Below are 27,360 nucleotides of genomic sequence, written 5' to 3'. Positions count from 1 at the left end.
TTTGTTCTTTTCTTTTTACCCACATCAATTATGTAATTTATTTCTTCACATTAATTTAGCTTGCTATCAGGGCTGATACTGCTTATGTCAATGTTATGATGTATTTAGTCAGCAAATGAACAATTTAAATTTAAAAAATGTGTTCACATTCATATTTGAGACGATGCACAAAAATAAGAGCAGTCTTGTAATTATGAATGATCCCTATTAATTTGCTGGTCTAGTAATTTTTATTTTTCTTGCATCACGATGCCCCCCGCCCCCCCCCCCCCCCCCGTGTAAAACACACCTGGTCCTGAACTGTCTATATTTTGTTGTTGTTGTGGGGTTTAACGCCATTTTTCAGCATTAATGGTGGAGGAAGAACCCCAGAAAACCCCCGTGAAGAACTACCGACCCAAGAGAAACTACTGGCAAGCTTTCTCACATACCCTCACTGGCCGAATCCTAGACTCTAACCCACTCAGACAGAGGTGAGATAGCAGTGATCTGTAATGGAGAGTGCTGTAGACCACTTGGCCACTCACTGACATTCTTTCACTTGCAAAGACCATATAAGTAGGATGCCAGTTCATAGACTAAATAATTAATTTTTTTGGATAATTTTGTCACTTCAAGGAATGGGAAAAGAGCATCTTCAGTGGAAAATTTGACAAGAACTCCATCATAATATTTGAGACTAGTGTTTATTAATACTGATATGAAAATTGTGGATTATATGAAAATTCAACATGATTATGCTTACAGTTTCAAAAATGTCTAATTCAGAAGTAATCATGGCCTATTTTAATTAATTACATGTAACTGTGGTTATACAATGTTTACTTGGAAATTTTCCGTCTCTTTTAGAAACACACAGAAAACAGTTTATAAGCTCTGAATGACATCAATGAAACTGAAAACATAACCATAGAAACAAACATTATTCATGACATGGTTTCCAAGTTAATATATATTGCCTGTAGATACCAAACAAAAATTTAAACTCATTCAGTATAATATTTAAAAATATGTATGTATGTATGCATATGTATGTGTGTATAAAAACATGCATATACATATATATATATATATATATATATATATATATATATATATATATCAATGTATGCATGTGCACACACACACACATACATGCTTTCTTTATGCAGCCTATATGCATATCAATGAAGCACCTGAATACAATATGTACCATTAATCTAAAACTGCATAATTTTGACAATCTAAAGATATGAAATACAACAATCACATACATCTTAATAAGTTGAAAATCTGCAGACTGCATAGAAATATGACTATTTTATAACAAAACCATCTTGACTTTATGAACAATTTTGTTATATTTCTACAGCAAAAAACAAGTAAAATAAAAGATACATAACACATTTCAGCAAAAAAGATGTCATGATTATTATTTGTGCAAATCCAATTAAGGAAATATATAAAGAAAATGAATAATGAAGTAATTGCCATTTAAAAGGAAAATTTTGTGGTAGTTTAATCTTTGCTAATATTTGTGGTTTGGATGCAACCACAGTGATCAAACATGCATATAATCTCTTTCTGAAGTTATGAATTCAATGTGTTAAAATTATGCTGGTCTGAGGTCCGGGACTGATCCTTTGTGGTTATAGATCTGACACATTACCAGTACTCACCTGTTGGACCCTTAATATTTTTTTTATTCTTCCTATAAATCAAATGCAATGTTCTGTTTAATTCTTTAAAAATGTCTGAAAAGAATTATCATACAAATGTACTGATGCAAGAAAACAGTTATTATTCAGTAGTGAGATACTGGTGTTCAAGCACTGACAGCAATGAGCAAATTTAGCAACAAGTCTATACTTAATTTTTGTTGAACAAGCATTTGTCTTTCCACAATCTCAGCTACAATCAAGAATTTGCTCTGTGGATTCAAAGAATGTTCTACACGTGTATATTCAAGTATTGACTTATTGGCAGGTCATAATTAAACAGTGAATTTTTCTGCAATACTCATTGCTGTATCTGTTGCACAGCATTATAGCAAATGTTCCAGTGTGAAAATGATGTCACCTATGATGAAAACAAGAAGTAAGTACAGTGCTGACCCACTTCGCAAATTGATCAATGTATGTTGCCAATGCAAGGCTATTCTTAGTAAAACATTTTATTGCAAAGGTTGAGATTTTTATTATAAAATATTAAACATAGTAGAAAAAAATTGCTGCTAAGTAGATTTCTGAAAACATACAAATCATAATATGTGTAAATATAAAATTTTCTAACATTTATTCTAAATAAATAAAAAAACTAAAAATAATAAAAATTTTATAATTCAATGAGCAATAAAGTATATAGATGACTGAAATTTTAGATTACATTCTGTTAATTTTTCCTGCATTTTATTTATTTTATTTGCAATGCAGTAAATATTTGCATTTAAAACTTAGTTGCTGGACCAAGGCTTAGCTTACATGGACCTCAACCTGGTTCTCAACCTGCGAGTCAGAATTTTTTTTCAGACTCTTTAATTTAAACCTGCCAAACCAGAAAAATTTAAATCACAAATATTGAAACACAGCTTTGTGGACAAAATAAAGCAAAACTGAAAGACAACAAAAAAGACCATTTATAAAATATTGTATAAACTCATAAGTCAAGTCAAACAGCTAACTGGAAAGGCAAAGACCTGCCATCACATAATGCACTACCAGATCTAGGTCTATGCATTTTCCTAAGCAAAATCAGTAGAACAAACAACACAGACCATGATCTTCTAGCACATTATGTAATGGCAGATCTGGGTCTGTGTTGCTTGCAGCTGGACTCCACTTGAATGCAAGTATTTACAGTATATAAATCTACAACTTATAGGCATAGCAGACCACTCTGGTGGTCTAGTGGTTAGATCGCCCACCACAGATGCAGGAGGTCGTGGGTTTGATCCCTGGCTGAGTCATACCAAAGACTTCTAAAAATGGTACTCACAGATACTTCACTAGTCTCTCAGCATTAAGAGTTTAGTTTTAGGACTGGTTGACCTGGTGTCAGGATAATGTGACTGGATGGGACATCATGCTACATGTCTGCGGCATGATGCACCAGTGCTAGACATCACTATCAACTGTCACACGGCAGACATCGTAGCAATATGACTGAAAAATTGTTAAAGCTACGTTAAAAATCTAAATCACACATACACACACACAGGCAAAGCAAAATAATAACTGCTTAAACAAAACTAAACTTGAAAGGGATAAGAAATTCTATAATCAAGCTTTTTAGAACATGACTAGCACTCATTTCAAAATATTTTACTTTTATTATGGAAAATTATTCAACACTTATACTGGGTTTCCACTGTTCTGACAAATAATACTTAAAATATATAATTACTGACAGCAGATTCAATTATGTCCAATTAATTTAGCAACAGGCTGAAAACTTTAAGGAACATTTTCAAATAAAATTACTAGTTTTCCCACAAGACAAAGTGGGTCAAACTTGGTCCTTGATTTTTGAGACATAAACAAGTAAAGGAGCTGTCAGTGTAACAGTCATGCCCATAATGACATTTTAAACAATATGGCATCAATTTGTGTGCAGGTTTTCCAAGATGCACGTGTGTGTAATTTGGACTATTAACATAACTTTAACAATTTTTCAGTCATATAGCTAAGATGTCGGCAGTGTGGCAGTTTAAAGTGATGTCTAGCACTGGGGCATCATGCCGCAGACATGAAGTATTATGTTCCACCCAGTCACATTATCCTGACACCAGGCCAACCAGTCCTAATACTAACCTCTTAATGCTGAGTGCTTAGTGAGGCATCTGTTAGTACCATTTTTTGAAGTCTTTGGTATGACTCAGCCAATGTTCAAACCCATGACCTCCTGCATCCAAGGTGGACACTTTAAACACTAGGCCACTGAAGCAGTCCTTCCACGATGATGCAACTGTCATCTTCTCTATAATTTCCTGCACAAATTTGATTTCTTTCTATGGCTACAATTTAATCTTAGTGTTAAGTAAATGATTATTATTTACCAATAGGCTGTCCCAGTTTGACTGTCATCTACTTCACTGCTGGCAGTATTTAGTGTGCTCTAGTACATGCTGGTCTGTTATAAGCATGAATTCATTGGAGCATGTAACTTACAGCATTATGACAAATGTCCCCATGACCTGAATGCCATTATGGTGCAACTAAGAAAATAATAGTGCAGTATGCAAAGTTCTAGGGCACAACTTATCAAATTTTGTCAGAAACTGTTGAAAATTGAATCTGACACACCTTCTCCATATAAAGCCTTATAGAAAGTTTGCTCACAGTTCTTCAAAAGTTGTTGAGTCAAAACGAAAAATCGGACGGTCAAATGAACATGTGTAACGTATGCCCCTGTAATAGAATATCAGTAGAGAATCAAAATTTAAAAAAAAAATTCAATTTAGAAATAATAAATCCCAAATGCTGAAACAATGGGCACTTAGAAATCAAGATGAAATAACTTAATGTTTTAGTTGATGATTGTAGTCAGAGGATCAACAAAAGTTGTACAGATTAGAAATACTTTTATACTTTCTGGTAATAATTTTTGAGTGATTTTTGAGTACTGGTGGGCATATTAGCTGATGGAATGGCATCACTGACATAATGGTAAAAAGCTTTTGCATCAGGATTTTTCACATCAAATTAGGTAAAATTTCTGTCCAGCTTATTTTGAAAAAAATCATTTAAATGTTCTATATTTTGCAATGGCAGATTTATTTTATTGCAAATGGGCATAATTATTAAAGATGGGGAAAGGCCTTTTATGACAGAATACTGTCAAATTTGGTTCAGTTCTGTTCAGCGATTTTGGACATGATGTGGGGAGGTTTTCTATTTATTAGTAATGGCTGTCATATATGCCTCCACATCATTGGAATAGATTTCATTCCAGGATGCTTTCTGCCAATTTAGTCAAATTCTGTTCCATGGTTTTTAAGCAGTCACTTAATTGATTCGATCTTTATCACTGATGATAATGATCCTGCATCCACATCATTTGCAAAATTTTAAAGACCTTTATGCCAGGAAGCTCTCTGCCATGTTTGGTTAAAATTATTTCAATGGATTTTTGAGAAGCTGAAAACTGCAGTTGCTGACTAATGACAATTGACACTCAATGGCTGCATGACCTTATTATACTGTAGACAGCCTTATTGTCAGGTGAGTTTCAATACAATTTGTATTCAAAAACTGAGTTACTGACTAATGACAATTGACACTCAATGGCTGCATGACCTTATTATACTGTAGACAGCCTTATTGTCAGGTGAGTTTCAATACAATTTGTATTCAAAAACTGAGTTACTGACTAATGACAATTGACACTCAATGGCTGCATGACCTTATTATACTGTAGACAGCCTTATTGTCAGGTGAGTTTCAATACAATTTGTATTCAAAAACTGAGTTACTGACTAATGACAATTGACACTCAATGGCTGCATGACCTTATTATACTGTAGACAGCCTTATTGTCAGGTGAGTTTCAATACAATTTGTATTCAAAAACTGGTTTATCTTACGTGCACATCCAACTTTGATGATTTTCAAAAACAATGGTTATAAATATCCAAAGGTCACTAGCTGATTGTTAATTTTGGCTTAATATATGAGTCTCACCTTGTCAATACAGGATATCATCATTTTGTAAAAGCTTTGTAACTCCAATGTTCATGTGCTTTTACAGAAAAGCTTATAACAGGTTAGCTTCTAGAGTAATAATAAGTAACTGAATCGTACGATTCCTGATGTTGGAGCACTTCATCAGCTAAAGTAGAGTGAATATTATGATTTTATTTAGATTAATGCTGAATACTATAGGTGAATAAATGCCTATTTTAAATCTTCAATTATTCACCATGTAATTTCGAAACTCCAGCTTGAAATCCTTGAAAGAAATCTTATATATTCCTTACTTGGTAGAACTCTGAAACCTCAATTCTGGTTTAAGTTTTCAGCTGTTTCTGAAAACTCCATGGGCTTTGGGACCAACTTTTTTTTTCAAGATTTGGGTTATTTCAAGTTTCCACAGACTGGAGAACGTTCTCTGTCAGAACTGAGCTAATTATTTCAGTGATGCTTAATATTACAGAGATCAATGTCAAAGTTTAACTTATTTCTATGGAACATGCAAAGCACCTTAATTTACAATGATTTATTGCAAAACAGCTTGAATTATAAGGTGAGTTTTGTACACACAATAAAATTCAATCTAAAATGTCATAGGGTTTTCATTTTTGCATTTCAGTGATGATTTTAACATACATATTTAGTGATCATGCTGAAATGGCACAATTCAGGTCATAAAACACATGCAATGTTACAAGTGGAATGGGAAGAAGATATACACTGAAAGGTAGAACTTGAAAGGAGTTTTGTTTAAATAAAAAGTGACATGCTCTCTGGAGCTTTTATGAAGATATTTAATCTGAAATGTAAAGAAGAGTACCCATAATGCCATATTATTCACGTACCCCAAGTGCTTATCAGTCTCTATAATAGGAACTAGAAGGGCCTGGTTGACTCAGAAGATTATTGACCAATGGTCTCCATTACATAGAACTTTTGAAATAAATTACTAAAGGAAAACAAATTTTTCTGATTAGAGTTGTCAAGACCATAACCTCTGACCTTTAGACCCCAAAATCTATATGTTGCTTCATTAATCTAGGTCAGTTTAAATGAATGGCTCTTGCTGAGCTTTCTCTGCTGGCAACCTAATAAAAAGTGAAGGTTGACATACCCAACATTCAGTGATTACAGTCCAATACTACAAAGTCATATCTTATAATGAACTCATAACCCTTCTTTCTGAAAGGTATATTAAACTGGCCCCCTGATCTTATCATCTGATAAATATGGTACAGAATGGTGCCAAAGGCAAAGTACTTTTAAATAATTTTAATATAAATATATTATGTTGAATTTGTAATTTAAAAAAATACTCCGTACAAGTTACTCAGAATGAACAAATAAAATGAAAATAAAAGTGTCATATAACTGAGTTTGTTATCTTTTAACTGGTATGTTATCTCTTATATCATGTGACAGTACATAACAAACATACATACTGGATAATGTTATTAAATACTGCTAACCCTCTAGACACAAACCTCGTTGCAGTACACATACCTTTAACAAAATCAAAAAGAATATCAGAATATATTTAACATTATTTTAATTTTTATGAATTTTAAACATAATTTCAATAATTACAGATAAAAACATATCCCAAGAAAGGTTGTACTTGCTATTGCTGCCATTAGGAATATTCACACTTCATCAACATCTATACCTCATGTGTGGCAAGAATGGTTTACTGTGTCAGTACTGTTTACATAACTTTTATCAGTACATGCTCTTACAGTGCTCGAAGTACCAATCAAATTTATGCTGCCATATGGCAACCTACTTTAATACTTTAGTGGCCATTTCAGATTTTAGGTTGTGAAGACTTAACGTTTTGGTTGCCATCAATATTTTGAGCAGAAATATACCAAATGGAAAATTACTGACAAAAAATGAAGGTTTCGGTTAAGGCAAATTAGAGAATAATTATAAAATGCAGGCCTGTGATTTAATTCTCTATTTGGAGTTCTCTACACTATCTCTCTACATTGTCCCTTTTCCAAAATTATCTGATATAGGGCCATAACCCTCAACCCTCAGTTTCTTTTGATGATAGTTAATATTAAAAATACTTTAGCCATTATTTGCATTTATCGTAGTTTGACCAACAGTAATTGTAATGCCAGACAATTTTTTCCAGATCCATACCATCAGCTTAAATTGAATTAACAGGTGACTTAATTTATAAAGCAGAAGTCTCATAAATGAAGAGGGGTTATGCTGTGAATGAAGCTTCATGGGTTTAGTCTTTTAACATAAAAATGGTATCTAATTATAGTTAGAAAATGTTTGTCATTTTCTACTTGCCACATAATAATTCTTACCATCCTCTGATGGCAAGCACTTTACAATTTTCATGCACCAATGTACATTTTTTGTCTCAATGAAGACCATATTACCCAAAAAGTTAAGATATACAGCAGCAGACAACTACATATACAGTGGCAGACAAAAACATATATAGCAGCAGACACTAACATATAATAGACATTTACTCACTAAGGACAACATCTAAGAACTCCTTATCTTCTTTAATATGTTTATTTATACACCGGAGTAATGTGCCTTGTCCAGGAACACCAAGGCAGCTTATACATGATGATCCAATAGTAGAATATAAACCTGCACACTTTCTATCATTATTTCAGCATGCTATCCACTTAACCACCATGATAAAATGAAAGATGCATAATGGTACATCTGATAAAATTTCTATCAATTATATAAAATTAAAGGAAATATCAACAAAATTTTAACCAATTAAATTATCTGATTGAACAGTATCACGGGTCTAGAAAAAAAAATAGTTAATAGATGGCACTAATAAAATCTGTAATGAATTAAAAATGTATATCTTCAATTCAGAAATATTTCATGAAGAATGTTTGACATATTAATGCAGTAAAATCTCTCCCTGGGCCACCCAAAATATTAGGTCACTCTCAGCTTATAAATTTCTTCCTCTGACCATCGAAAACATCTGGCCAGTCTCAGCTTATAAATCTGTCCCTGTGACCACCCCAAAACATCAGCCTACTCTCAGCTTAAAAATCTCAATGTGATCAACCCCAAAACATCAGCCTACTCTCAGCTTAAAAATCTATCCATGTGACCACCCAAAAGATCAGGCCACTCTCTACTTCTAAACACATTTTTGTTCCTTCAGTTTCATTTCATCAAACAACAAACTTATCCTACGAATTCAAATTATTTTCCAGTTATGCCCCCCCCCACCGCTTCCTGAGTCTGACATACACATGTAAAATGGAAGGTTTTAGTGCATTTGTAAAGCTAAAGAACAATAAACTATGGCTAAAAGAAAACAAATTCTCCTTTCCTTAAATTTACAACAGCACTGAAAAAGGCCATTGGTTTCTTGATTAATATGTATGAATGAAATTTTCCACCATATGACAGCAAAGACGACTGCACAGTTTCACAATAAATACATTTAAGAAAAGTCTTGTATGATAATGCACACACACACACAGAGACAGACACACACACTATAAGCAAGAATGATGACCGCACACATACTATGAGCAAGAATGGTGACAAAATAATCTAGATGCATTATGTACAAGCACAGTTGTGCTAGATTGATATAAAAGTCTTTTGGTGATACAAGTAACAGCCTATAATTGTCCAAAAGACAGTTCCCCATAGATCAATGGCAAGTTGTGCTGCATGGTTACTGGCCACCTGCCATGATATTGGAAAGTTATTAGCAAGGATCTCATGTCCCATGAACAGCAAAATCGGATTCATTCCTGAAATGGAATTAAATTACATCATTAACTGTTAATGTGTAAGTTTCTGTCATTTTCTTGAAATCTTATTGTGTAACATGGTTTTCAATTTACACAAAGATTTTATTTAGAAATCTGTTGGCATTGATTAAGAACTAAGCACAGATTAAAAATGCATGGTTCTGAAACTAATCATGCTGAATATTGAATTACACCACTCCCTTGATAACACATGCTCTTATAACTTGCGAACCGCTTATAACATGGGGTCAGGTGTAGATCCCATTTTTAAAACCAGAAAATAAAAACAAAAATCATCCCTATTTCTTGAACCTGAAGAAAATCGCGATCAAAACTGGTAATTGAAACGTGGATATGTTGCTCATTTTATGGCTGAAAACGGTAGATAGGACCTAGAAATTTTAATCAACATTTCAAAATTATCAACTTTTAATTATAAGTCATAAAATGGGTACATTTTCTTTCCAATCAACATTCTTAGTATACCGTAATTAAAGATATTCAAGGAAATTTCTATCAATGAAAATGTCACTTATGCCTAGTGTATGCTGTACAATAATATTTAAATGGCAATTAAATAATTTTTATTAAGTGAACTTTGTGTTTTAATTCTATCTTTAGGTTCCTCTTAAGTGTATTCATCATAAATGCAACATGTATTTAAACGTAAAACGTGTCAACTGGCCGTAACAACTATGTCTGCAAGTGTTTCTCTGAGAACCTGGTTAAGTGCTGACCGTGTTTTGACAACTGACTTGTGTAATTATTTGTCTTATTGCTGCACTGAATTAAAAGTGGACCTCCTTTGTATTATCACGTTAATTACATCTTTTATATCAAATAAAGGAGGTGGAATAAAAGAAAAGTTAAAACTAAAAGGCATGCAAATTCTATATACTTAAAATCTAGTGGCCATAGTTGTATGTCGGGTAAACTCAATTCAGTTGATTAATCGAACACTGTTACAAATGTCATTGCGTATGTAACATAATTAAACTACCATAAACTAACCCACTCATTCATAACTGTGATCAAAGATAGCAAGCCAACCAAGCAAAACAAATATTTACTTCATAAAACAAAGAGCTTGGTTTCAATGATATGGCCCATTGTGGGCAAGTGAGTTTCCTGAATTCCTGAATTGGCAATTAGAGATATCCTCAAGGATGATAAGAAGTTTCATTATTACTACCAATGAAATCGTGACATCAATACTGTACTAATTTAACAATACAAAAATTGAGTTCTGATATAGACAACTGTCTCACAAAATAAATGTCGCTAGTTTAAAAAAAAAAGAAATCTTGTTTGGCGGTGTATCAACAGTGATTCTAGTACCCTTCAGCTTTGACTTCCGACTTGGCACTACACAATTAAATACCACTCCAGGAAACAGACTAATCAGCAAAACAAAAGAGCAGGGACAAAATACACTGACGATTTCGCGTACACTTGATGGTTTTTTTATACCAGCAGAAATGATCTTTCAAATGTTGGATATTCTGAAAATAAATGTTATTTAAATGTTATTTATACAGACTAACGAACAACTTCATTAGAAAAAGTGCATCATTAACAATTATTATCGATGGGATTGTAAAAAGAGGATTCAGTCATTAAACAGCCCAGTTCCTACCCCCCCCATGGTTTTCTCACGCCCTTGCTTATAGTGCGATCTATGTTTGCGGACCTCGTTGTGTGTGAGTTATCAAAAGAAAGGTGTATTGTGTCTAAATTTAATTCAAAGTTTGCAATTACCAACACCTTTTACTGAGTTCTTTTTTAACTGATACTCTAATCATGATGTATATCATAAATCAAAAACTAAATGATTGCTTTTTTTCCACCTGGGTGCAGGTGACATTACAGACAAATATTCTGTTAGGTGGTTAAGGAGAGGAGACACCAAAGGAGATTACTAAATTTATTTAACTGCTTGTTTATTTGTTAGGTTGATTGATTTAACGAAGAAGTATTTTTATTTATTTGTACACCTGTCTGGAAACACTCATTAAAATGCAATGGGGAGGTTGCCGAGGATTTTCCTCAGAGTTGGAATACATGTAATATGCTTGTTCCTTAACAAAGATTGAAATTTATTATCTGATTATATGGCTGCCAGAAAGTATTTTGGCAAAAGATTACTCACAATAGAAAAAAATAATCACGGTCACTGTCTCAAATTCATTGAATTTGATGGTGAAGAGGTATTACACCCCTCTGAGGTAATTCTGCGATCAAAATATTAAGAATACAAGTTGTTTTCAAAAAGCAAGAAAGAAGAACATTCATACTATCAAGTTGTCTTTGGAAAATCAGAAATGAAAAATTACTAACACTTCAGAATTTAAATACCTTGAAAATTTGTGTGCACAGAATTGATTGATCCTATTTAAACAGTGAAGTACTTTATCGACAACTCTTTGCTCATGCTTTATGTACAAATAAATATCATAATTTATTCTTAGCTGTGTTGTAGTCAACAGATCTGTATATTTAGGGCTGAGTTCCAATGGATGACAAGAAAAAATACCAATTTAAATTTCCTTTTGGACATTTATTTTTGTCAGAAATAAACGACAATGCAGATTCCAATATTATATTGCTGTTTCATGGGTAAAGGATTCCATACAACAAGTAATTTGTGTCACAGAGGAAAAGATGCAACTTGAGTATAGGAGGCAAGGAAAAGTATGCTTTGACAGGAGCTGATATTTTTTGTGTCACTTGGAATAAGTGATTAAAGATGCCTTATATTATAATAATAATGATTACAGTTAGCAGTATACAGAGGAAAAGATTGCTAGAAACTGGATATTTTTGTGGTTATTGTAGTCACCAAGGATAGCTCTTTGGTAAAGGTTGTACAGAAATGAGCATTATGGTCTTGATGCCATCAAAGGTAAGGCAGATACAATATGATACAGATCTATTGCATGAACTATGCAGAGTCATGCAATGAGTGAGTTCATAAGAAACAGTCATACTACTGAGATCAAGTTCATAAATAATTATTCCTTTGCTTGAACCATGCTGACCCATGGACTGAGCTAAAGTTCAAGAGAAACATATTCTATTGCATGAACCCTGTTGACCAATCAACTGAGATCAAGTTCATAAATAACAATTATTCAACTGCTTGAACCGTGTTGACCCATGGACTGAGCCCAAGTTCAAAAGAAAAGAGTGTAGCATTACATAAACCATGTTGACCCATCAACAGAGCTAAAAGTTCATAAGAAACAAGTTCACTATTCTATGAACCATGTTGACCCAACGACTGAGCTCATTCATGTTCATAGTAAATACACTATTTCATGAACTAGACCACTCCAGTGGCCTAGTGGTTAGAGCGTCTGCCTCGGATGTGGAGGTCGTGGGTTCAATCCCCAGCTGAGTCACACCAAAGACTTACAAAAATGGTACTAACAGCTGCCTCGCTTGGTGCTCAGCATTAAGAGGTTAGTGTTAGGACTGGTCGGCCTGGTGTTAGGATAATGTGACTGGGTGGGACATCATGCTACATGTCTGCAGCATGATGCCCCTGTGCTAGATATCACTATAAACTGTCACACTAAAGACACTGTCGTGACATGACTGAAAAATTGTTAAAGCTACGTTAAAAATCTAAATCACACACACACACACACTTCATGAACTATATTGACCAATGGATTGAGATCAAGTTCATAAGAAACAAATATTGCATCAACCATATTGACCCATGGACCGAGCTAATGTTCATAATAAGTACACTACTGCACGAACTATACTGACCAATGGATTGAGATCAAGTTCATAATAAACAAATATACTATTACATGAACCATGCAGACCTAGGGGCCTGAGCTCAAGTTCCATGCTGACCCCTGGACTTGGGGTCAAATTAATAAGAAACAAGTAAAATATTGCATCTACCATGTTGACCGATGGACTGAGCTGAAGTTCACAAGAAGCAAATATAGCATTTAATATGGTACATGCAGAACCTGTGGCTATTCACTGCTGTGCTATACTTTAAGTTAAATACTTCTAATGACTTCATATTATACAGTACTATAGGGAGGTCTTTGAGGATGTTTAATGCATGTGGGATATTCTGTTGTTGTTGTTGTATGGTTTAATGCCATTTTTCAGCATAAGATAGGCTATATATGGCGGCCAGTATAAATGATGGAGGAAGAACCAGGGAAAACCCCGGTAAGAACCACCGACCCACGAGAAGCTACTGGCAAGCTTTCTCACATACCCACATTGGCCAAATCTGAGACTTGAACCCGTGCAGACAAAGGTGAGATGGCAGTGATCTGTAACGGTTAATACTTTAGACCACTTGGCCACTCGAGTCCCGGGATATTCTGTATAGCTTACATTCGGGAGGTCTTCAAGGTGGTATAAAACAAGTTAAATACCACCAACAAATCACATTATAGTGTAGGGAGGTCTTTGAGGTGTTTACTATTGATGGCTCAGATTGTGATGTAGGGAGGTATTTCAGGTGGAGGTGTATTGCTGTATCTGAAGAAAATACCAATGATGGACCCTCCTAATCTTACTTATAGCTGGACCAAAGAATGAACCAGCAACCTCCTGGTTGTAAAGAAAGTGTGTTGCCACTAGGCTATCCAGACTCATGGTGGGGAAAAGTTACAGAATATATAAGTAGCCACTGAAGGACATGGTTGGATTCAAAGGGAACAAAAATAATTAAGCAATTGCAAAGTCTGAGTGAAAAAATCTGTTGCTATAGTTGTGTTTAAAAGGGAACGGTTGAAAGGAAAAGTAGCAGAAGAATCATGTATGTGGTGGGGAAACATGCACACTGTGGTAATCTAGCTTACAATGGAACAAAAGCAGAAGCTGGAAAGAACAAAGAAAAAATATGTTCACCATGTAAAAGACAAAGGTGTCAGAGGGAGATGAAGAGTTTCTTCTTATGCATTTGATAGGTCACTGCACACCAGAAGACTGGCCCCCACAGGTGTATGGCCAGTAGCTGTGAATGGACATTGTCCACATAGAAACTGACTGGGAAGTATGTTGAGAAGACCAAATGGCACACATACATGACGATAGAATTCATTCCTGAAGACAAAAGCATGAAATTTAATATTATACTGTATGCTAAGTACATGCTGATAGAATTCATCCATGAATCCAAAAACCAATAAATGTAATGTTATACTATATACTATGTACATGCAGATAGAATATAATTCATTCATGAATCCAAACACCAATAAATGTAATGTTATACTATATACTATGTACATGCAGATAGAATTCGTTCAGGAAGCCAAAAGCATGAAATTAAGTATTATACAAAATGGGAATTAAGTAAAGGGAATATAATTTATCGTCAATCAAAAGATAACATAAATAATTAGCCAGTAATGAGCACAGGAATTTATAATGCATGCAAAACAAGGTATAAATTAAAATAATAAGAGGATATTAGCACTATATATTGAAACTCAATAAAGAGATACATGTATAAAAAAAATGAGTGATGGAGTAATCTTTATAATTTTTTTCCATAATAACTGGCATCTCTTTGACATGACCCTCAACAATTTTTTTTTATACACAAAGTATTCAATGGGTAGAAATAAGAGCCTAAGAGCAGTATATATTTGAGAAAAAAATATACTTGACTATGTGTATAAATATGTATGTATAAAATTTGAAATTATAAAATGTATGAAATGAATTGTACAGCTTACCTCTAAAGTTCTTATGAAATTGCAATCTACCTGCTATTGACAACGTTGACTCTTGGGTAAATAAATTAATGTTCCCGAAACTAAGACTACTATATGAGTAAGGTGTCAGATAAAAAGAAGATAAAAAAATTGTAATACACCATATGCTGAAAGATCTGGGTCTATACTGTGTGTGAAGACTAACTAGTAGAGCAACACTGATGTGATGGCACATCATGCAATGGCAGACCACAGTCCATGTTGTGTGCAATTGTATTTGACATACATGTAAGTGTACATGGTATAACTTGACTTGCAAGTGAGTGGAATTCAGTATTATTCAATAAGGTTCAAAATGTTAACATGTGACACATTTTTGTTTTTACTGTAACTGTAAAGTCTGTGTAACTCAAGGACATTGCTACAGTGTTTGTGACATTAACAGCTATTAAAAAAGTGTAACATTATCTTATGACATGTAACTCAAGGACACTGCAACAATGTGACACTGATAGCTACTACAAAAGTGTAACATTATATTTTATAAGATTGTAAAATAATGATATGATGGTAATAAATATTAATGTTATGTAATGAATTTATTTACAAACATTTCATAATGTTAAAATATAAATAAACCTACCATAATAAAAAGAATAAATTGTGATGAGCCACACATTACCTTCCCCCATCACTCAAGATTATGTGAACTACAGGTGTAGAGGAAAGTGGGTTACCTGGATATATAAATGGTGCTCCGGACCAGAATTTGTATACATCAATAGTCAGGTAACAGAAAGTTAGAAGTATGAAAGCCATTCCTCCCAGAGTCACCACAAATGACACTGACCTAAAAACAAAATAGTAATAATAGTATCATCATCATCATCAAACAGTCTCTTATTCCTATCAACTATCAATTTAAATGCTACTGATCTGACATTAACTTTGTTGAAAATAAGAACCATAAGAATAGCCAACTGGATAATAGTTTTGTTTCTGGTCCAATTATATTTTTTCACACATACCTTTATTAAATCAACATTACATCATCTGCATATACTTTGCAATAACTCTACTTAGATATGTTGAAATGTTTATGGCTAATTTATAATTATTTTATTAAATGATTTTAATTATGACTGTAAATCTGCTTTACAGGGTAATTCAGAGACTGAAAATTCCTTAAACCCAAGGTCATGGACCCAATATTTTGACTCTGAGACCCACTAAATTGCAACTGGTATATTGAACCATGTAGGTCAGTACACTTGCAGAACTGAGAAACTAAACAGTGGGATCTAACAGGAAAATGTATTTACCATTGAAAAGAATTACTGCACAGAATTATTATACTGCAGTACATACTTGGTGTGATTTCAATGAAATAATGGGAATTAGGTACCATCGGAACAGATCCAGGATAAATTCAATTAAAAGCTGTGTGACACACTTAAAGTACAAATATATTTCTGCCCTGTAAATAGAGCTTCTACCACATTATCTACCTAACCATGCTACAACATCCTGTCAAACCTTTAACCATAGAAAATTTTAATATTTGCTATGTGCCTGCAAATAGAACAAGTTAGTGTTCTTACAAAGAATAATGATTTACAGTAAAACAAGAACCATTATTCACTCTGTCTAATTTCTCTTGACACAATAAGGGTATCTTTCAAAAATATATATGTTAAACTGCTCACTGTACAAAAGACTGCCATTTTTTTAAACATATCTGACAGACCATGAAGCATTTCAATGATAATGAATTATAATCAAGAGGCACTAGAAACTATAAAAAAAATGCCAAAAGATGTAAATTGATACCAAGATTTTCAAACTGGCCATTGTGACAGCCATACTGGATGATTTTCATTTTAATTCAACTAGATATCATGATGTCTTTTGGTGAAATCCCCATGTATAAGACCAATAATTCAGGAGGAATAGCAATCATATTTTTAAGATGGTCACCATGGTGGCCATATTGGACGTCAGATTAGCATCATTTTCATTCAGGACCAACCAGACACTATAAGAAGTTTTCAGGTGAAAATCACAGGCTGATATCCCTTTCCATGGTGGAGAAGTAATAGCGAGGATTTAAAGATGCTTGCCAAGCCCACCAGTGTTTATCAAACCAGTATAATTTTCATTTAGTACCAAGCAGACATCATAAAAAGTCTTTTAGAGAAACTCCTTTGTCAATACAATTTCTACTCACAAATAGCTGCAACAAAAATATCTTCAAGATGGCTGCAAGATGGAAAAAATGAGATTATAAGAAGTCTGTTAGTGAAAACCCTGTGTTGATATGACTATCCATTCAGGAGACATAGCGACAACAAGATGTCAAGATTTTTAGGATATTCATGAGGCACCATTTTTATTTAGGATCAACTAAACCCTGGGATGAATGTATTAATAAAGTTTAATAGCAATCCTGAAAGTAGTTTATTGAGAGTAGTGATAATAAACTTGTGCTAACAGTTAGATGGGCAATGGAAACAGGCCATCCCATAAGCTCTTCTGGTCTATGAACAACGGAACTAAAAATAATGTTCATACATACTATTTGACAGAATATGGACGGAAAACAATTCTGATTTTTCTTTGGCATCTAGTCATTTTATGAAAATCTCTAGTCTCATTAAATTTATCATTTTAGGAATTTTTCAGCCTCAAGTTCTATGCAACATTTGAGAGTAAACAAAATTCATACAATTCCACTGTGACCAGCAACAAAATTTACACTATTCCATGGTGACCACCAACAAAATTCATACTCTTTCCCTGTGACTAGCAACAAAATTCATACTATTCCATGGTGACCACCAACAAAATTCATACTCTTCCCGTGACCACCAACAAAATTAATATTCTTCCACCCTGACCACCAACAAAATTCATACTATTAAGTGGTGACCAACAAAATTCATACTATTCCACTCTGACCACCAAACAAATTCATACTCTTCCACTGTGGCCACAAACAAAATTCATACCATTCCACTGTGACCACTAACAAAATTCATATTATTCCATGGTGACTACCAGCAAAATTCATACTATTCCACTGTGACCAACAACAAAATTAATACTATTCCACTGTGACCAACAAAATCAAACCATTCAACTGTGACCACCAACAAAATTCATATTATTCCATGGTGACTACCAGCAAAATTCATACTATTTCACTGTGACCAAAAACAAAATTCATACTATTCCACTATGACCAACAAAATTCATACTATTCCACTGTGACTAACAAAATTCATACTATTCCACAGTGACCAACAAAATTCATACTATTCCACTGTGACCAACAAAATTCATACTATTCAACTGACCAGCAACAAAATTCACACTATTCAACTCTGGCCAGCAACAAAATTCATACTATTAAGTGGCGACTAGCAAAATTTATACTATTCCACTCTGACCACCAACAAAATTCATACTATTCTATGGTGACTACCAGCAAAATTCATACTATTCCACTGTGATCACCAACAAAATTCATACTATTCCATCGTGACCACCAACAAAATTCACACTATCACACACTGACTATCAACACAATTCATATTATTCCACTGTAACCACAAACAAAATTCACACAATTCCACTGTGAACACCAATAAAATTCACACCACTCCACTGTGGCACCAACAAAATTCATACTATTCCACTGTGACCACAACAATGTTCATACTATTCCACTCTGACCATGAACACAATTGATACTATTCACATATCATGGAACTTTAGTTATGGTCACAGTGGAACAGTATGAATTTTGTTGCTTATTATTCTACTGTGACGATGAACAAAATTCATACTATTCCAATGAAATGAACAACAGACAAGATACAAAATAAACAGTAAACCATACAGATACTAAAGACTAATCTAAACTTGAATTCACAACAAAATGGTAGATAATTCCAAATGAAAAACAATTTGTGCAGGAAAATACAAGTTTTGCATAAAGTAATGTAAAACAATGAAATAATTTGCAAAAGAAGAAAACCACTAACCACAGATTTTTGTTGATTGGTATCCAGCCATCATTTTTGCTAAATTTACAGAGGATGCCACCAATTAGACACTGAAAATAAAGATAATACATTGATGTACTCCAATCCATCAACCTGAAACAATACAGAATTTAACCCATTTTTAGAACTGACAGAATCAACTGAACTAACAGTACATTTTATGCAGAAAATTATTGATTGTTATGAATGCATTCTAATAGCATACATCTGTGTGCACCACACACACGCACATTTGCTGATAAATATCCATCAACACTATTTACAATTACTGTAGTACTATTTTTATTTGTCAATTTAATGCCATCTAAGCAATTTTATGCATTTTCTCTTTTATTAATGCAGTCCTTTAATAAATCAAGATTTAAAAACAAAAATTCTTTCCTTTCACTGCAACTGAAACTGGAAATCATGATTTTGGTAAATGCATCAATGAAAATGAAAGTAAAGACTGAATGAAAGCAATACATTCAATATCTGATCACAGTTCTCAAACCTTAAAAAAAAAGAAGAGATGGAGCAAATGTAAATGGCATGCAAAGTGAATTGAAAACAAAATGTAGAATTAATGCAAAATGAAGCATAAATGAAATATGAATTTGGTAACATTACCCATTTTCATTTTTTGTAGCCAGCAACCTACCTTTCTAAAGATGGAGAAATAAAATACACACACTGCATCATTTACTGCAGAGATATGACATACTAAGGTCTTTTAAAAAAATAGAAATGACCCATGCAGTTCTCCCTGCTTGGCACACAATGGAAAGAGTGGAAGGGGTAGACAGGCCTGGATCTACAACTGTACACAATTAAGTTGAAGAAAAAAACCTGATATCAACATTGTCTCGCAACTACAAGTGAAAATGATCCTGAAGCCTGTTATACTTGATGAAAAATATTGAAACTTGAGCTTGGCCTACCTAATTCTGAAAACGAATCTGTAAATGAAAATTTCATTTTATCTTTCCAGGTGTTCTGGATATAATGAGCAGAACAGATTTTCTTTATGTGAAAGTGTACATGAAAATAAGTTTATTAAATACTGATAGAATGAGTTAAACATTGACATTCAATAATAAATTATTGACATCAGTCTTTGATCTCTATCAATTTCATTATGATTTAAATTTCTATTACTTGGTGGATCCTAAACATCCCTATGTATGTACATACCAGAACTAATCCCCACAATATGAAGCGCTTAACACGAGCTTTCCTATCCCTGAAGGTGACAAGAACTTTTCCGGCTTGAAGACCCAAAAAGCACATAAAACAGGATGTCAAAATCCCCAAAAGTCCTTCTGGATCATGTGGGACAGTTGTCTGGTAGATTTCCTGCAAGAGTTATGTTGGCAATATTACATGTATAGTTTTACCACCCATCCACTGAGGCCAAAGTCAACAATGATCAACTGAAATAAACATAATAAAAAGATAAAAGAAGATGATCAATAAGAAGAAAGATTCATTGTAAAACTCTCATGATCTCATAAAGATCCACCATCTGAATGGCAATCAAAAAGCATTAAAAATTAAATTTACAAGCACTCAAAGTCATGCATATCCCCACACTTCTGACATGTTCTTCTAAATATGTTTTTCATATACAGGGAAAAAAAAAGATACACTGCCCCACTCTCAAGACTGTTGAACCAATAAAAGTTCAGAATGTTTACAAAACATCTATAAATACCAAGCAATTATACTGTACAGTGGTGCATACATACTAAATAAACAAGTTGAATTCTCAAAATTCTAAAACTTTGATGAGAATCCACACCAACCAAATATCTAGCCTACAAAGTTTCTGCAATATCGGTGTGGAAGAAGAAGCTAGGGCAAACTGAATTCCCCAAATACCACGTGTTAAGGACAATTTAATGTCCCCAAAATAATTTCTCAGAAACAAATATAAAACCTTATTGTTCATAAGCACAAACTACATATTTACCTTATAAATTTTCAATAAAATCATCCAATAAGTGCTTGAGAAGTGATGAAAAACTAAATCCTAAAACCAACCCAATTTTGAGAATTTTTAAAGAAACTTCCTCAAAAATGAGCAAGAAGATTAAGTACAAATGTATTGCATTTCTTGACCAACCACATATCTAGCCTTTAAAATTTTCATTACCATCTTCTAAACAATGTCAAAATAGACAACTGAATTCCCCAAATACCCCTTTTTGTACAATTTTTCCCAAAATAATTCCCTCAAAATGGGCTTGTGGAACAATGTAAAACCTTATTACACATCTGTCCAACTAAGTATATAGCCTACAAAAGTTTAAATACAATCTTCTAACTAGTGTGGAAGCAATGATGAGCTGAATTTCTAAAATAATTATCTTTCTGAGAATTTTTCAAGAAACTGTAGCAAAAATGGGCAAGAAGAATTAAAAAAAAAAACTTTCTTGCATATCTTCACTAAGCACATGTCTAGCTTATGATGTTCATTAGTCTCCTCCAAGTAGTATGAGAGAACAGCGATGACAAGCTTTGTCAGTGAAGAACAGGTTGATAGATTGGCAGTTAGAAAGACAGATGGTCAGACTGACATGTGACAGTCAGAAAGATGGAGTGGTCAGAGTGACAAATGACTGGCAGTCATAAAGACTGATGGTCCAACTGACACACAATTGGCAGCCAGAAAGACAGATGGTCAGACTGACACACAACTGGCAGTCAGAAAGCCAGATGGTCAGAGTGACACATGACTGGCAGTCAGAAAGCAAGATGGTCAGAATGACACATAGGGGCAATGACAATATTCTTGCTCTTTGCAGAAGTGTGATGATAATTATGATGATAGCTGACTAGTGCCATAACTTAACAATAGTTCAAAGTGTGGTGTCCTTACTCTAAATAATGGGGCCTCTAGAAGTGTACTGTTGCCAACATATATTTCTAATCCTTAATCACTGTCATAAAATTAGCCATCCTCAAGATCAAGTATGGTGGATAAGGAGACAAAAATAAGGCATTGTTAGTGGTTACAGTAAAGCTTGTCCATAAGTTTCAGGCACGTGACAAAATGAATTTGTCATTTGTACATAGGTGTTTTAACTGGAAATTTATATATGTCTAGATCTAAAACTGCATTTATCTGATGATGGGATGGGGCTGCAGTAGCTCAGCTGGCAGAGCATGAAACACCTATTCCAAGGGTTGTGGGTTCAATATTGCCAAAGCCAGCCCAGGTTGGCTGCTTTGGTGTGCTCTTGGGAAAGACATTTAGCTCCCATTTCCTCCAGATGATACAGGCAATAACATGTTAAAGTGCCATTAAAACCAGACAAAACAAATAGATTATCCAAGAATATGCCCATGCCAGATGAACAAGCCCACTCATCCACTACCAACATGTACAAAATTTTGTCAAAATTCACTACAAACATTATAGTCTAATAAAAGGTAGCACAACCCCTACTTTGCAGAGACATTTCTTAGGCTGGTTGACTGGACTTATCATGGGAGAATTTTTTATGTAAATGCCATTATCTCTACCTACCTCCAGGTGACTTTATTAAGGAGAATTGACAATTATCTGGGATTCCTGAAAATTCACTTTATAAACATATTTCATTCACACAAAGGAATCAACTAACATAGATCTGACTATGGGCAAGAGGCTCACCTTGCATGTTGGGGTCTGATAGATGTGATCATCTCCAAAAATCTGCCTGTCAATGTAGGCTGCAGCTCCACCTGTACAGTTTGCCATGGTCCCATGATCTGCCAATCCTCCTGGACCAAGGTAACCTCTGTAATAAATAACGAACAAATGTAGGAAATTTAATAATGACATATTTAAGGACCAAGTGACCCATTTTGAGTTGCTGATAATGATTTCAGATAAGGAATATCTAAACATGCTAAAGCATAAAATATACTGTTTCAAATATGACCATTAGTGAAATAATATTCAAGGGAAATAACTGCTATTTAATAATTAGCCTCTATTGACAAATATAACTGTGATGAATAGCCAGTGGATCTTTACTTTGTTACTAATTTTATTAAAACTACAAAATTTGTTTTTGTTGTTAGTGATACAAACTATATTTGGTAACACAGAATGGATTCTATGCCACAGGTGGAGAGGGACTAAACTCCCTTCAAATTCCTAAATCTTAACATGCCAAACTCCCAACGAAAATTTACACAATAAGTCTCTAAACTAAGACGATGCTAATTAGAGGTGCGCACCCTAATCAATTTAAATGTATAATGATCCCCTCGTTGAGAGGCCCCTCTTAAGCCAACATTCCCAATTTTGACTCTTTCAAGAGAGACCACCCAATTTATAAGACCAGCTTTTCAGTGCAAAGGGATGGCCTCAAATGAGGGGGATCCACTACATTAAGTTACTGATGGAAAGCAAAGTACACTGGAGTTGACAGAGTTACTAACAGATAAAAGATTTATATAAAAGTGTAATACAGTGTACTATACTTCCCTGCTCCACTTCCCCTTAATATGGCAAGACCAATATAGAGGATATATTTATAAAATGAAATATTCCAATCAGCAAAAGAAACTCAGAAAACCTTTAAACAACCATCTGCAAAACAAAGCAGTGCCTGATGGAAAACCTCAAGAGTAAAATGGGCTGACCAGAGGAATTCAAAATCTCATGTAAGATGAGATAAAGAATGAATAAAGCTAAGTTGAGATAGTGAAAAATTAAAGCATGAAACTGTAATGGTTTTCCTGTATTCTCCTTATACCAATTTGATTTGTATTTGTTGGTTTGATGGCATGGCACGTTTAATGCATCGTGAACTATATCATGCTGATGGAAATGGAAGCTATGTACTTTTTCGAAGGACACATTGAGGCAGCTGACCCAGACTGACCTGTGTGGGTATCATGGGTCAATCCAGACAAACTCATAAACAAAGAAGAATGTGAATCTAGTAAAGTCCATGTTAGCTGTACATCACAATTCCCTGTAGCAACAAATGATCCAGACAAAAATCCAAATTTATTACTGAGGAAGAAACATATGTAGTGAAACATAATGATTAAAACAACATGTGTTCTGAATTCTTGTAAATTCCTGACTCCACCCTAAAATAAACTTTTTCACAGAATGACTTTTTTGTATTCTACTAACTGCTGTAAATCAGACCAATTTCAGCTGTAATGCTGTATATAAAATGTAAACTCAGAGCAGTGTATCAGACCAGTTTCAGCTGTAATGCTGCATGTAAAATGTAAACTCATAGCAGTGTTACAATCCAATTTCAGCTGTAATGCTGTATGTAAAATGTAAACTCATAGCAGTGTATTAGACCAATTTCCGCTGCAATGCTGTATGTAAAATGTAAACTTGTAGCAGTGTATTAGACAAATTTCAGCTGCAATGCTGTATGTGAAATGTAAACTCATAGCAGTGTATCAGACCAATTTCAGCTGTAATGCTGTATGTGAAATGTAACCTCATAGCAGTGCATCAGACCAATTTCAGCTGTAATGCTGTATGTGAAATGTAACCCCATAGCAGTGGATTAGACCAATTTGGGCTGTAATGCTCTATGTGAAATGTAAACTCATAGCAGAGTGTTAGATCAATTTTGGCTGTAATGCTGTATGTAAAATGTAAACTCACAGCAGCATATTAGACCAATTTCGGCTGCAATGGTGTATGTGAAATGTAAACTTATAGCAATGTATCAGACCAATTTCGGTTGTAATGCTGCATGTAAAACGTAAACTCATAGCAGTGTATTAGACCAATTTCGGCTGTTACATATCATCTATATAAATTGGTCTTATCGTCAAAAATGGTTGCATGAGTATTCATATTATACATGGTTCCAAAACAAATAATGATTTTGCTAAGTGCCTCAGAAACCATTCTTATTCTTTTATCCTCAGATTTTAATGCAAGTTAAATACAATGCAGCACATTTCTCTGAGGCCTGGGGAGGACACATTTTTTTATATCTGCCATTGATAATGTAGGTGGGGTATATCTGCATTAGTCGATCTTGTTGTTGTTGTTGAAGGGTTTAATGCCATTTTTCAGCACAAGATAGGCTATACATGGCAGCCAGTATAGCTGTTGGAGGAAGAACACTGGAAAACCCCACGAAGAACCACCGACCCATGAGAAGCTACTGGCAAGCTTTCTCACATACCCATGTTAGTCGTGCCTGAGACTCAAACCCATGCAGACAGAGGTGTCTGCATTAATAAAAAAATGTCATGATATCATTAACTTCTAACTGGGTATCTACAATTGGTTATAAGTCTACCATATCAATAACAAGAGTCCCTCATAAGAAGAGATGCTCTACTGTCTGAAAAGTATTTCCAGGAATTCAAGATAAGACCATTTCTTTTTTTGAACTGCTGAGTACTGAAACCATTGGTGAAATTCTTAACTCTAACAGTTTTAAATTTTCTGCTATTACAGCCACAATGGATGTAAGATTGGCACCATTTGCATTTATGACAAGACACATTTAAACGACTATAACTGATAACCCTATGTCAGCATGACTATATATTCAGGAGAATTAGTGACATGAATATCAATATGTTCATTGTGGAAGCCATATTGGCTGTCTGTGGGGCATCATTTTAATTTAGGATCAACTAGATATCACAAACAGTCTGTTGGTGATAAGCTGATACGACTGTGTCACATCAATCTGGAGAGGCAATGATAACAAGATCTTCAAGACTGCAACTATGAATGTCAGATCCGCATAATTTTCATTCAGAAATAACCAGACACTACAAGTCTTCTTATGAAAATTCCATGCCAATATGACTTTCTATTTAAACGGAGTAGTGACAATATGTTCAAGATTGCTGCCACGGTGGCCATATATGATGTCAGACAAACACCATTTTTATTCAACACCAAACAATTTCACAATTAGGCTTTTGGTGAAAACCCCACGTCGATATGACTTTTCATTTTGGAGTAATAAGATTTTAAAGATTGCCACTGTACCAGGTAATGGATATCAGACTGGCACTATTTTTTTTTTTTTGGACATCAGACTGGCACAATTTTTATTTAAGACAACTAGACACCATAAGAATTTTTCCAGCAAAAATTCATGAAGAAAGGACTTTCCATTCACCATGAGTAGAAAAAAAGGATTTAAAGATGAATGCACTACTGGATGTCAGACTGGCACCATTTTTCATTAAATCATCCCCAAAAGTCTTTTAGTGATAACCCAATGGTGGAGTAATGACAATATTTTTCAAATCAGATTTTGTATGTGTGGGTGGCACCATCTTTATTTAGGACCACGTAGCCATCAAAAGAAGTCTACTTGTGAAAATGCCATGTTGATTTGACTTTTTATTCAGGAGGAGAAGCAAAAAGATTTTCAAGTGAGCCACTGCGGTGACCATAAAGGATATCAGCATAAACTTTATTCAAGACCAACTACACATGATAAATCTTCTGGTGAAAACCGCATGCTGATGTTTATCCATTCAGGAGGAGTAGCAACAACAAGTTTTCAAGATGGCTGCTGTGGTAGCCATAGTGGATGTCAGATCAGTATCATTTTCATATAGGACCAGCTTGACATCATAAGAAGTTTTCCGGTGAAAACCCATGCTGATATGATCATCCATTCAGGTGGGGTAAGGAAAAAAGTATTTTCAAGATGACTGTATTGTTGTGGTTTAACTGGGTGTCCAGGTGTCACTATTTTTTTATATCTAGTACCATACAGACATTATAAGAAGTCTTTGGCCAACACCCCATGTTGATATGTCTTTCCATTCAGGAGGAACAACAATAAAAAGATTGTTGGCTACCATGGCAGTTGTGGCAGCAATACTGGTAGTACTAATATTAGTACACCTCCTACTACCTTGTGGACAGGGTACTAACAAGAGCATATACGTGTCAATGGAGAAAGCTGGGTGTGATTCACACCTGGTGTTCTTTTAGCCTAACATATTCCTTACATATAATAAAATAAATCGAGTAGTCCTCTTATTTAATACTGGAAGTATCGCAAATCATTGTAGAAATAGTCGGAAAATCTCATTTTCCTTTCTTATAAGATATTTTCATTTAGATCATCTGCCATATTAGTTCAAATAATGATTACTTCCATTCTCAGTCTCTTTTGTTTGTGTGCCATATAAGGACATTGTGGCCTTATTTGGA

The 27,360-nt window shown here is 34.2% G+C and overlaps 1 protein-coding gene across 13 annotated transcripts in view; it reads right to left on the bottom strand.

The window, feature by feature from the left end:
- Positions 1-667: 667 nt before the first annotated feature.
- The window catches only part of LOC149802959 (heparan-alpha-glucosaminide N-acetyltransferase-like), a 91,941-nt gene continuing 65,248 nt past the window's right edge, over positions 668-27,360 (bottom strand). For 11 of the 13 annotated variants that reach the window (XM_089952474.1, XM_089952471.1, XM_089952477.1 and 8 more), the window contains 5 exons: positions 22,843-22,969; positions 20,379-20,540; positions 19,185-19,255; positions 15,876-15,988; positions 668-9,436 (listed from right to left, as the gene is read on the bottom strand). In XM_089952474.1, the coding sequence (XP_089808600.1) occupies positions 9,261-9,436; positions 15,876-15,988; positions 19,185-19,255; positions 20,379-20,540; positions 22,843-22,969 (649 nt within the window). In that variant the 3' untranslated portion in view covers positions 668-9,260. Of the gene's footprint in view, positions 9,437-14,326; positions 14,522-15,875; positions 15,989-19,184; positions 19,256-20,378; positions 20,541-22,842; positions 22,970-27,360 lie in introns of all 13 variants that reach the window. The other 2 variants (XM_089952475.1, XM_089952472.1) reach the window with 1 other exon arrangement.

The sequence above is a fragment of the Sinohyriopsis cumingii genome, chromosome 3 (assembly GCF_028554795.1).
Source record: "Sinohyriopsis cumingii isolate HCF-2022 chromosome 3, ASM2855479v2, whole genome shotgun sequence".
Taxonomy (NCBI): domain Eukaryota; kingdom Metazoa; phylum Mollusca; class Bivalvia; order Unionida; family Unionidae; genus Sinohyriopsis; species Sinohyriopsis cumingii.
The sequence above is the reverse complement of the archived record's forward strand: the minus strand, read 5'-3'. Positions and strand labels throughout refer to the sequence as shown.